The 12,155-nt window shown below is 34.1% G+C and overlaps 1 protein-coding gene across 1 annotated transcript in view; it reads right to left on the bottom strand.

Annotated features, from left to right (window-relative positions):
- Nucleotides 1-12,155, bottom strand: part of C2CD5 (C2 calcium-dependent domain containing 5) — a 69,340-nt gene that overhangs the window by 5,887 nt on the left and 51,298 nt on the right. The window contains exons 16-23 of the mRNA XM_009879767.1: nt 10,975-11,139; nt 10,500-10,640; nt 7,484-7,547; nt 5,268-5,329; nt 4,200-4,298; nt 3,458-3,547; nt 2,639-2,726; nt 1,487-1,573 (exon numbers count right to left, since the gene is read on the bottom strand). Coding sequence (XP_009878069.1) covers nt 1,487-1,573; nt 2,639-2,726; nt 3,458-3,547; nt 4,200-4,298; nt 5,268-5,329; nt 7,484-7,547; nt 10,500-10,640; nt 10,975-11,139 — 796 coding nt within the window. The remainder of the gene's footprint in view (nt 1-1,486; nt 1,574-2,638; nt 2,727-3,457; nt 3,548-4,199; nt 4,299-5,267; nt 5,330-7,483; nt 7,548-10,499; nt 10,641-10,974; nt 11,140-12,155) is intronic.

Genomic DNA, 12,155 nt, shown 5'->3' with positions numbered 1-12,155 from the left:
GTGTGGGAACTTGCACCTTCCAGGACTTCTAGTAAGACAAAATGAATCCCATTCAGATAATATATGAGTACAGTCATGTAGGACAGGACAACAGCTTTCTTCTTGTAAAAAAGATTTTAAGTAAAATATAAGAAAAAAAACCCCTATCTATCTATACGATATTATGTATCTCGATAGCACATAATAAATTGGTATAAATAATTAACTTTACAAATTATAAATGATCATTTACTGAAGGTGATTACTGCATAAGGTTGTATACAAATATTTTTAAAATAACAATCTTGTAGAAAAGTATGTAAAAAAAGTATCAATATATTAAATAAGCTGCTATGGAAATGTAACTACAATGAAACCTCAAGTCTACTTGTGAAGAAATAACGGATGAAATTATTATCTAGTTGAAAGCCTCTAAAGTGACATACAGTACAATATGGAATGTGAAGAACCTCAGGAAAAGCAATATACATGAACAGGCCACCCTCTACTGGTCATTGCACTTCACACAAGTAGCACAGCCTAGTAACAGTGAAAAAGACACCAGTCGGAAATTTCTGGATAGCTCCTCTTTTAGAAAATGAAAGGTTAACAGTATCATAGTGTGACCAATTAGAAGTTAAGCACACACAAGTGCATAAAAAATAATAAAAACCCCCCCCCCCCCCCCCCCCCCCCAAAGCAATAAGAATATTGCTGAAATTAGCTGATCTCTGAAAATACAAATAAACATGGTAGGCACCCTCCTTTGTACGACTTCTGTAATGGGCAAAAAAGGGAGCTGCTTAACATTTTAGTAAAAGAGTATTTACAGTAATTCACAGATACTAAATTTCCTATTATTAGGCATTTTGGTGGGTAGTCGAACAATGGAGAAAGAAGTAAAGACAGGTGACTTCAATGAATGACAACCTAATTGTTAATACAGTCATAAAAGAATTGTGACAACCATTCTTGAAATGCAGCTCTATCTCAAGTAAAATAAAGCAGCTGTTGAACAGCTACAATGTGCTGCACTGTACCAATTGTTGCTCAGCTGAGCAACCAGTATTTTCTAGATAAAGTATTTCCCACCATGAAAACTATGAGATTCATTATTTGAGGCTGACAACACACAGAGTTATTTTATATGGGCCATTTACAGAAGCAAAACAGTATGAGGCAAGCCTAATTATTAAGTAGTTTGTAATTCTTTAAGTTAAATGACACCCAACCCACAGTGGTCTGCATCATTTTCAATACTCTAAACACAAATATAGAAGAACTACAGGAAATCTACAAAAGAATATATACAGAACGATTAGCCAACCCATCTTATGTGACCCTCAATAAATTTGACTTCAGGAATTAACATACCCATTATGCTTAGGTATCAAAGAACATTTAAAGCATGTGAAAGTACAGACAATTTAAAGCTACCGCAACAATGAAAGAGCAGAACTCAAAATCAGTAAAAAACAATAGTTCAGCATTTGTCCATTTAACTGACCTTTAGTTGGTGAGAATGGTTGAGAAGCAAGGGGATCAGAGCAAAGTTCTAATGGAAATTGTAGCTGTTCTTCATTGTCTGTAGATGCTGCAACAAAGAAAACAGACCCAATTGATAATTAACCCTCAAAATAAGATTTGCCAGTAATAATAAGCACTACAGATTCAATTTAGTCAGGTCAGACCAGAACAGATTTTTTTCAGCATATGCATATAGTGATGCAGCTCTGTATGAACAGTTAAGTTGTCTGACAATAAATCTAGCTGCAAAATTGAACAGAACCTGTGTACCATTGAACAGGATTTGGTTTAGTATTTTCAGGAAGAAACATTAAGTCAATTCATGCATTTTAGATTTGGTTCTGCAGTTAGATCTGAGTTAGCTGTATCTTATGGTAAAAAGTAACATTTGATTTATTTCACTTAAAAGAAAACAAACAATTTACTGTTACCAGGTATAACTACTGTTTTAGAAACACACGGCTCTGTTCTAATACCTAATTCCATTCTTCAGAATGGAGTATCTTCAAAGTTCTAAATTCCCATATACAGATTGCATACATAAATTTCTAGTGTAAGATGGTGCTTCATTAGCAAGATGACATACGCAGCTTGCAGTAGTCTGTTCTATTCCTTCCATAATGCTATATGCTTCACTGATCTCCAAAAATATTATTGACCTACTTAAGGGGTTTTTTGAGTTTTTTTTCCCAAAGTATTATGAATAATTTATTTTCTGCCGCCTTGAAGTAAGGACAAAATTTGCTACTTATAGGAACAAGTATTCTCTAGTGACTTACACCACATGTTTCAAAAATCAATGGAAATGTTGTCATCTGTTACACTAATTCTTTAGAGAAAAATATTCAAAGAAAGATGGTACATGGAATAAGGAAATACCAAACATTTTTTTCATGTTACTGTTTGTTGACTACGCAAAGCAAGTACCTAATATTTCAAAAGTAAGTCATCCTGCTAGAGATCACATATATGAACTCTAAAAAAATCTATGTTTTGACTTTACAATTTTATAGAACCTCCCTGTAAAAATGTGTATATGTAACTGAAATTAAAGTGTAGACTTAATAGGTACTGGGGGGAAAAAAATGAAACAAAAATATTATCTCATGTTTACATGCCTCACAACATTTACCTCTTTGCTGTGATTTTTCTGTAGGGGCTTTGTTGGCTTGTATTGCTTGGTTTTTGTCAAATGTAATTGCAACAGCTGTGACTGCAATCTGCAAATCAGAAATATATGGCATATTAGGTAACTTAATCTCTCATGCAATCTGCAAAAGTAATTTTGCAAACAAGCCAGCTTTTTCCATAGAAAAATAACGGGAAAAAAAAAATCATCTAGAGTAGACATCTTAAAAACTCTTCACAGCAGAGCATAAAAGGTAATACTAAGGTCCATTTTTAGAACATACACCTGACAGTTTGTCCCACATTTATGTTTTTCCTTCTTTCTTGCTGAACTGACATTAAAAAAAAAAAATCATAAAAACTCATTATCATTGTATTTGTAAGAGAAAGAAAGAGACGTTTAATTGAACACAAGAATGATGCTACAGTTCTAAAGAAAACATTTTTAGAAATAATGAAGTACATTGCATCATCTTGAAACAGCAAGAAAAATGTTAGACAATTATAATGACAGCATACTTAGAAAACTAGTGTGCCATATTCTTGTAATGTATGTGGTAACACCTTTTAATGGACATCTAGTCAGGGCTTTTCATTTCCTATCTAAAAGATGCACTGCACTCTTAAGATTCTCAAAACTGGTCAACTCAATAGGTAATCCTTCTTCTTCACCAAACATTATGGCTTTAAGTTTTACTTCAGAATTCACGAGACATACTAGTAAACCAAATCCTAGCCTAGTTTACTCTCAGCAGCAAATGTTAATTAAAGGCCAAAACTGGCATGCCTACATGCTGAAGGTCAAAAGAAGCAGTTTACTTACCTGAACTAATTCATCCTCTGGTAGGGCTACTGTAAAATTTACATGACAAAGACAGCAGGGAACCATAGATCGTAGTTTAAAATACAAGCTCTGTTGAAGACAAGACATTATTTGTGTTACTCTAAAAAAAATTATGCATGTCTTATTTCAGCAAAATTAAAGATCAAAACTCTTTTCATAGCAGAAATAATCTAATCATATTAATCTAAGCATATTAATAATCATCATCATAATAACATTTTGATTTTTTCTTGAAGAAGAGTTACAGCTGTGAAAAGACAGGATAGAATGCAATCTACTGTGTAGCAGTCTTTATATACACTGGAACAGGTTGCCCAGGGAAGTTGTGGATGCCCCATCCCTGGAGGTGTTCAAGGCCAGGCTGGATGGGGCTTTGAGCAACCTGGTCTAGTGGAAGGTGTCTCTGCCCGTGGCAGGGGGGTTGGAACTAGATGATCTTCAAGGTCCTTTCCAACCTAAACCATTCTGATTCTATGATACCTCTGTTTCTAGAGTACACGATCAGCCAGAAGACTCATTCAGAGTCAAAAAGCTTTGGAAAACCCTTAATATACTGAGAAGGCTGAATCTATCTTTAGAGCAGCTTACAAACTAATTACAGACAATTTGTAGCCTAATGCCTAAAAGTAATTATGAATAAAAAGTTATTTTCAGTATAGCTTGATTTTACTTTGCTTACATTTGAACAATTAAAAAAAAATATTTGAAATAAAATTCTTACCTTCAACAGATTCTCACAGAGATCATTAAAGTTCTTATTAAGTGTTTGATTTGTTAGGTTAATGTTGCTTAATCTGGATACTCTTACTGCTGTGAACATCTGAATTAGAAACAAACACACTTTTTTTTTTTCCAATATATGCCTGTATTTTATATTAAAAACAAAACAAATTCATAAAGACAGCAAATAATGTGAGAGGGAGAGGGATTGAAAGAAAAGGAAAAAAATGCAGCAACAATAAGGTAAAGTGCTTATTAGTCATGAAATCTTACAAACAAAAGGCAAATTTTCTGTGAACTAATGTATATGAATATAGGAAACAAGTGATTATGCAACATATGAAATACTCTATGTTCTTTTTACTGGCTTCATAAAAGAGTCATTCTACCTGCTACCTACTTTGTTAACTGCTGTTGAAAATTATATGTTAATTGTGTACAATAATGTACACAATAATGGAATGCCACATACAAATACACAGGCAATCCCATCAACCTGAGAGTATGCTGCTGCTGCAGTCATGTTGTTTTCAGGTTTGAGCTGTGCCTCTGCAAAGCAGTCTTGCACTGTGCTAACTAGGTGTAAAAACTCAATTAGATCTGTTTTAACCCTCTCTGTATGAGGCTGAGTTGTGTCGTACAAACATGACCAAAAATGTTTAAATTTAATTATAAATAGAATTTTTCTCTACTCACTGTATTGGCTTTATCTAATTCTTATTTATCTTAAGTTGTTAATATTACCATAGTCATATTCAGTATCTCACACTAAAATCTACCCAAGCTCTTAAAAATGACCAAAACCTTAAAGCTCATATTTACTGTAATCATTTTCTAATTTTTGTATTTTTGTACCAGGTTTTGTTATGTAACAGCATTGAAAAAAACCACAAAGAAACAGGTTCTCATACCCTATTTTTTTTAACAAAATACTACTTTTATTTCTAACACAAGAGTACCCTTTTAATTTATCTTCCAAAATTAGTGATCTCTAATATCTATTTAAATTACTATAGTGTACTTCAACACAGTTTGGAAAAAAGTTTTCATTTTCTTTGAATAACCTTACTTGAATTTCCGGTGTCCAGTTATTTATACCAGGCATAATTTCTGTATTGCAACTGTAAAAACCTGTAAAGAAAATATTTGGGGTAATCTATGCTGCACACTGAAATACAAAAAGACTTTTAAAGAAACATATGTGACCTTACTTAATGTTTTGCAAGTCTATTCCCTCATGTGTTTTTGAATATTGAATAATATACCAGACATAAGACTAACATTCAAAAACCAAATGTAGCATCTGAAGAATACAATATACCATACAAAAGAAACACACGCTTTCTGTTATTCATACTGCAGTGGAAAAATGGATAGGAAAGATGGAACTCACCACTTCTAACACACTAATTCACTACAGAATTCTTATCCTGAATATTTCTTCAACTGCCAAAAAGTAAGGCCAGAAATGTTACCATGTTGAGGAACATTAGAGGCTACAATGGCACGAAATGCAACAGTGACAGCTGCTCCCAGTGGAGACTGGGTAACTCACGTCATCTCATGCTAAGACTAACTGGCCATTCATGCTCCCTGCACGGAACCGCTCCTTGTGGAACCCACAGAACAAGAAACTCCTGACTAGTTGGTCCTGAGCAGGGAGAAGAATTCAAAGAAGTTTTTTAGCTCTGATCAAGATATACTTCAGCATTCTTGCAGGATGAAACACCCAAAATCCACTGCCGCTCTGCCTAGCTTTTAACAAACTATGTACAAATGAGGGAACGTATTAAAAACGTGGAAGAGGAAAAGCTAAAAAATTAACCTTTGACATATAGCATAGAGATGCTTTAAAGATACTATGCCTAGAGACTGACTGCAAATACGTAGCACTTACTGGCTTGAAGAGAGACTTGAAAAGACCAAAAAAAGAAAAAAAGTATGGTGACTAAACACCAGGATAAGGAAAGTGATAAACAGCAAATAGCATAAATAAGACTGATAAAAAGCGATGATTCACTGTTCTTTGCAACATAAGAAAAATGAAAAAGTGGTTGATACAAACCAAGCAAAAGCAGCTGGCTCTTATATGGGTACAGATCCAGATGCAATACCCTATGAACACTGAAGGCGCATACGGGCTCAAAATGCAAATAGGCAAATGCACAGAAAAGTTTGTCAAGGACTATTGTTTACAAAGAAAGTAACCTTCTTTCAGGATGCTGTTGAACTATGAACTGTTAGCATGCTGTTCTGTAGGATTTTTTTTTGCCCCTCGCTCTTACATTAATGTAATACACATTCTTGCCTGATCCCCATCAACAAGCAGACATTGAGTGATTCAGTACACCTCCCCGAATGTTGAGTTCTTAAATAATTTTTAAATGCAGACAACTAAATGGGCACCTCACAAAGTTCTATTGCCAGTAATGCAGCCCCAACACTTGTATTTGTACTGCAAAGTAAAACAACATCAATTTCAAGTCTCATGACTGAATTTTGAAAATTATTCACTTTAATCAGTTTTATGTTCTCAAGTTGCAACACTTTTCAAAAATACATCTATAAAAACACTGAAGAAATTAGAAACTACTCTATGTCTATCATTTGACTTTACTGCCTTCTACAGAAAATGACCAATACTGACTTGGATAAAAATGTTGTGGGTGATTTAAGAATTCCAAATAATTTTGGACTTTGCTGCTTTTAACAGAAGAGACTACAAATGCAGTGAACACAAAGACTTAAATTGACAGTATGGCACAATCACAAAGCAAAGAAAATCCAAATGCACTCATTAAACAAGAGTGCTGGAAGGGCAAATTGCTCACTTTCAATAACATTCTCGGAATACACCACCAGTATGTCACATTGTACGGCTACAAATACTTAAAGACCATTCTGTTTTCTGTACTTCTATTCTCATTGACCCCAAAACCTACAAATTAGCCATTCAGCCTAAAAAACTTCAGAAACTGGTACACTAGTATAAAAGATCCAATTGTTATACCCATATGAAGAAATAACAAATTTGCAACAACTATACAAATCGGTGAACTACAGAATGCCACACAAATACCGTGTTCACCTCAGTTTTCAATAAGCAACAATCCCCATAAAAGGCTTCATGACTTGTTTTTCCACAGGTATATCTGACAAGCTAAACCCTTCCAGACTATTTTCCCTGTTACTCTTGAATCTTTTTATTTTTTTTAAATAAAACCAGCTCTATTTTGTCATTTTGCAGCCTACAGTAAAATTAGAAAAATGTGGTTTTAACTATACCAGAAGGTGGTGGAGCATCTGTCAGTAAAGAATGTACATCTTCCATTGCATCTGTGTCATCAATCTGGAAGGAATTGAGAAAAATCATGTTGCTGTTCCAGTCAGAAGTCTCAAAAAGATGTCAAAACTATGTTATCAAGACAGCTATACCCGGCAGCTAAGTTTAGATTTTAACAAGGGATTCCATCAACCAGATCTCTAAATCTTAACTAGCAGCCTATGATACACTTAGCACTTGAGAAATAGCAACGTGCACAGAACACACCGAAACTGCAATAGATAAGACCAGAATGATAAAAAAAGAGAATTCTTTGAACAGTTTAAGATGCTGAACAATGTTCCACACAACAACTTACAAATTTTGCCAGCTCAGGACCTTTGGCACTACAGCTCTCATAAGGTCTGTATTATACTGATGTGATCATTCTCTGCCTGTTCCAATGACACATAAAAAAAAAAAATCTTTCGAGGACTTTAAAAACCTTGCTTAGTATGAACAGCAGAAAATCAAATAGGTAATGGTAAATTTAGGGATTATGAGTTTTTCCTGTCCAAATAACCTCTACTCCATCCAATCTAAGACTTTTGTTATGTTAGATCAGGCTGAGAGGATATCTGCCCTGCTACCATCCGTAAATACATGTCACGTGTCTTCAGGTTCATTCTGCCTTACTGATCTGCAAGAGAACCACATTTACCTCTGACTGCCAACATTTTCTTATCAAGTACTTTGGAAATTTTTTATATGTTAACTCCAATATTAAAGGGTTCTCTGTAAGGTATTTTTTCTCCTTCTCTCTCTGAAAGTAAGACGAGGAGGTTTTTTTCCTCCCCCCTCAAAAAAAAAAAAAATACAGACAGCCTTACCTCTCATAATTGCCTTCTCAGTACCTCTTAGCATTTCCTCATCACAGTGAAGTTTTTTACCACTTTTTCTTACATATTTCCAGTGAACAATGATTTTACTCTTGAAAGGTCAGAGTCAGGAGCTTCACTAGAGCTCCCGGAATATTTTTTCTGATATCTAATTTCTTAATAAAGAGAGTAGTAAGCAGTTCCACAGACAAAAGTCCTTTTTTCTACAAATAAAGACTGAACTACCAAAGCACAGGGACAAATATTCTAGGACCAACACATTCACATAATGCAAACCAATAAATGACAGTCCTTAAACATCACATCTTATTTTTCTTGCTAACTTTAGCACCATTTATAATGTGTTATATAGTACACTACAGTGTATTTACATTTCTCCCTTCCAGGTGGGGATCTCCTCCTATCCCCCCAAGTGCATACACTACAGTAAATAAGTACGGTAGAAAGAATTCTCCAAAACTGTTTTAAAAAAAAAAAAAAAAAAAAAAAAAAAAAAAAAAAAAAAAAAAAGAGCGAGCTGAACTCTGTTTGCAGTATATAATGCAGTCCTTACTCAGCTGATCTTTGCTTATAATGTATCAAGCTTTTTTAGGAGGCAAGTGGACAGAAGTATGCCAAGCTTTTATTATTGCTATCTCTTCTATTTGACAACCTTTAGAAGTGGAATGGAGGCTGGGCTTATGTTTTTTGCAGTATATTTCATGACTTGTCCAAAGGATCTGTTGCAGTACAACAGTCCTTGGATTGGGGTTTTTTTTGTGCCTTACACAATCCTCTATTTTTTACAAAGGCATTCAACGCTTTTTGCATTTATCTAATATTTTTTGATTGGCTCATCCATTTCAATACAACGCCTCAGACAGCATCTATCATAACTTTTGTTTTGAGGATACAATTCCAATCCTGTCAGTCGACACAACTGACAGTATTAAAAAAGCCCAACTGTTAAGACCAGCTGCAAAAAATACTTGATGAAAACTGTCCTCATTTCTTTTTAACATGAGAGTTAACTAGCAAAGTTACTTCTAGGGACTTTCCAATCTACTTTTGATCCTAGTATACCTGTAACGCACTGGAGAGGAAAAATTTACTCAAAGAGCAGAAGCACCAACTAATCTCAATTTATTATACCAACCTCTCCCAAACAGTTATTTTTTCACTCTTTCTTACCTCTATTTTCAAATGAGCTGCTGTTAGAGCACTCTCTCATTCTCCCTATCTACAACCTTTATTCCAGATTATTTTCTATGAAGTCAGTGATTTGTGAAGATTAACATAAAGGAAAGGCTTGAACATACCTTAGACTGCAATTACGGGCTCTAATTTAATTAAAGTGTTTTCTTTTTCTTAGTCTAGGACAGGTATTTGTAATACTTGCATCTACAAGATGATCAAAACTATAGCCTTCTTTAGTGCTTAGCTACTGTCCTTCAAAAGTGTACAATGTTAAAATCACATCTTTGAATTTTAGTGAATAAAGAAGTAAAAGAAATCTACATTCTTTATCTACAGGTATTCTAGTTTCTAGTTGTAGCTGTAGAAAGAATTGGAAGGTATTCTCTGAAGTTGTAAATTCTTGAACTCTGAAAAGCGTCAGCTGAAATTCAGAAAAGCAAGTCTTCTTTTATGTGCTCTCTTGACACTTGCGTTCTTTTGAATGCTTTGAATACTACCAGTTCTGGAAACTCATAATCCTGAATACCCAACTATAACAATAAGAGCTTTGAAACAGGAAGAATATACAAGCTTCTTCTTTACTAACTATAAAGTGTGACAACACAAAACATAAATATATAAAAATATATCTGTTTTGGATCAGTCATGACCACCGCTTGAAGCAGGCAGAAAGGCATTTCTTAACAGTTCTTAGTTATTATTCTAGATATCACTGCATGTTCATGAATAGCAGGGCAATCTTTTTTCAGATATTGTCCCTAGGCATAATATAGCTATGCTTTAAGCAAACAGAGTAAGAAAGAGACAATGCAAAATCCAATACTTAACATTTTTAACTGATACAAAATGGAAAGTTGTACACAATTTAAAAACTGTCTTTGGAGAGAAGTAAGAAAACTTTTCTCCTTTTTTTTAATATATAATTCAGGAGAAGTATGGAATGAGTACTGAAAATATTTATCACCTCCAAGACAAAAGCATCTTTTTTCCCATGTGAAAGGTCTAGCTCTGTAACTTCATCAGAACTTTCTGACTGAGATCTTAATAACCTGGAACGTTGTCTTGGCTCTGGAATGGGAGACCCAATGATTTCTTCAGGTAGCTCCTAAAAAGGATATAAAAATTAACAGTTGTTCTATGTATCTTCGAAATAATTTCACTTATAAACAATTTGTTAACAGTTCTAAGAATCAGAACATTCTGAAAACAATTTTACTGAGAAATAAATCCAAATAAATACAAAATTACATGGATATGTAGCTTAAGAGATCTGAAAATTCCAATAGATTCCCAAAAATATAGTGAAAAGAATCTGTATCTCTATTAAAAAACAACTTATGTTCTGAATGATTCAGTCCATAGGAATTCATGGATATATATGGCCTTTATCTGTTTGACTCAGAATGCTTTATTTTTAAGAATATAAGAGCTTTACTTACTGGAGGATTAATCTCATAAAGTTCCTTGTTTTTTGCTATTGTATCGTTTATTTTCTTTTGCATGTGAGATATGTGCTGCTCATAGGTGCCATCATTTGGAGTCTTCCCAGCAATCTGAATACCACCAGGTGTTGGCAAAGCTGCTAGATACACACCTGTTGCAGACTTTCAAAAAGTCATTAAGAAATATGACCATTACATAAGCACGTACTTCTAATATTTTCATATAAAGTTTTCCATAATGCTTATACTATAACGGACAGCATTGTGATATCCACATTATAGCATGATCTCTTCCCATAATAAATGGGTCTCTCTCTGACGTTCACTTATGAAAAAAGAAACACCACACCGCTATTCTTTTAATAAATTCTTTCCTTCTCATGGGTCTTTTCAATAGTGGAGCTCTTAACTTACCTAAAAGTTCCAAACAAAGTATGAATTAAAACTTCTGTCCTAGTCTATTTTGCATAGGCAAGTGATGGCTTCAAGGATTTAAAACCTGGCCAAACCATTTACAGTATCACTGAAATTGTGACAATCCTATTTCTATTTTACAGAAAACAGATCATCAGTTCAGACAAAAGAACATGCCAGCTAGTCAACACTACCCAAGCATCCTCTTACACTGATTCAGGAAGAAGCACCACACTTCACTATTCTAACCCCACATGACAAAATGAGGTTAGAAAATATTGTTTATGAACATTTCTTGACTACCTTTAAGACACTTCTAAACTATCATTTATTTCTTCAGTGTCATCAAAGAAGAGGCAACAGGCCTTTCTCTTGTTGGCAACTAACCAGAAAGATTTACTGAGAACCTTAATTGACCTTATTTGTCACAGAACTGTAATGCAACTTGAGGAACAGGGATCTCTTTGACAGGACCTTTAAAGAACACAATCATTTTTCTATAATTTATGCCATTAAATCATTTTAAGTTTCTTTTCCTCTCACCCTCTTTCTAATAATCTTGTCCTCTAAGAGAGTTTCAAGAGATTTGAATCTGCTTTTTCTGCTGCTTACAGACAGTGTCTGATTTGTCAGGATTAGACACCTCATTCATTCCTTTCCTCACTTCATTTATTCTTAAAATAACATTTTAATCTCTCTAGTCACTCTGAATTCCAAAACACTTTGTATATCTTTCTGTCCTGAAAAAACTGTAAGAACGCAAA

Source organism: Charadrius vociferus, unplaced genomic scaffold (assembly GCF_000708025.1).
Source record: "Charadrius vociferus isolate BGI_N301 unplaced genomic scaffold, ASM70802v2 scaffold90, whole genome shotgun sequence".
Lineage (NCBI taxonomy): Eukaryota > Metazoa > Chordata > Aves > Charadriiformes > Charadriidae > Charadrius > Charadrius vociferus.
Note: the sequence above shows the minus strand (reverse complement) of the source record. Positions and strands in the feature narration are given on the sequence as shown.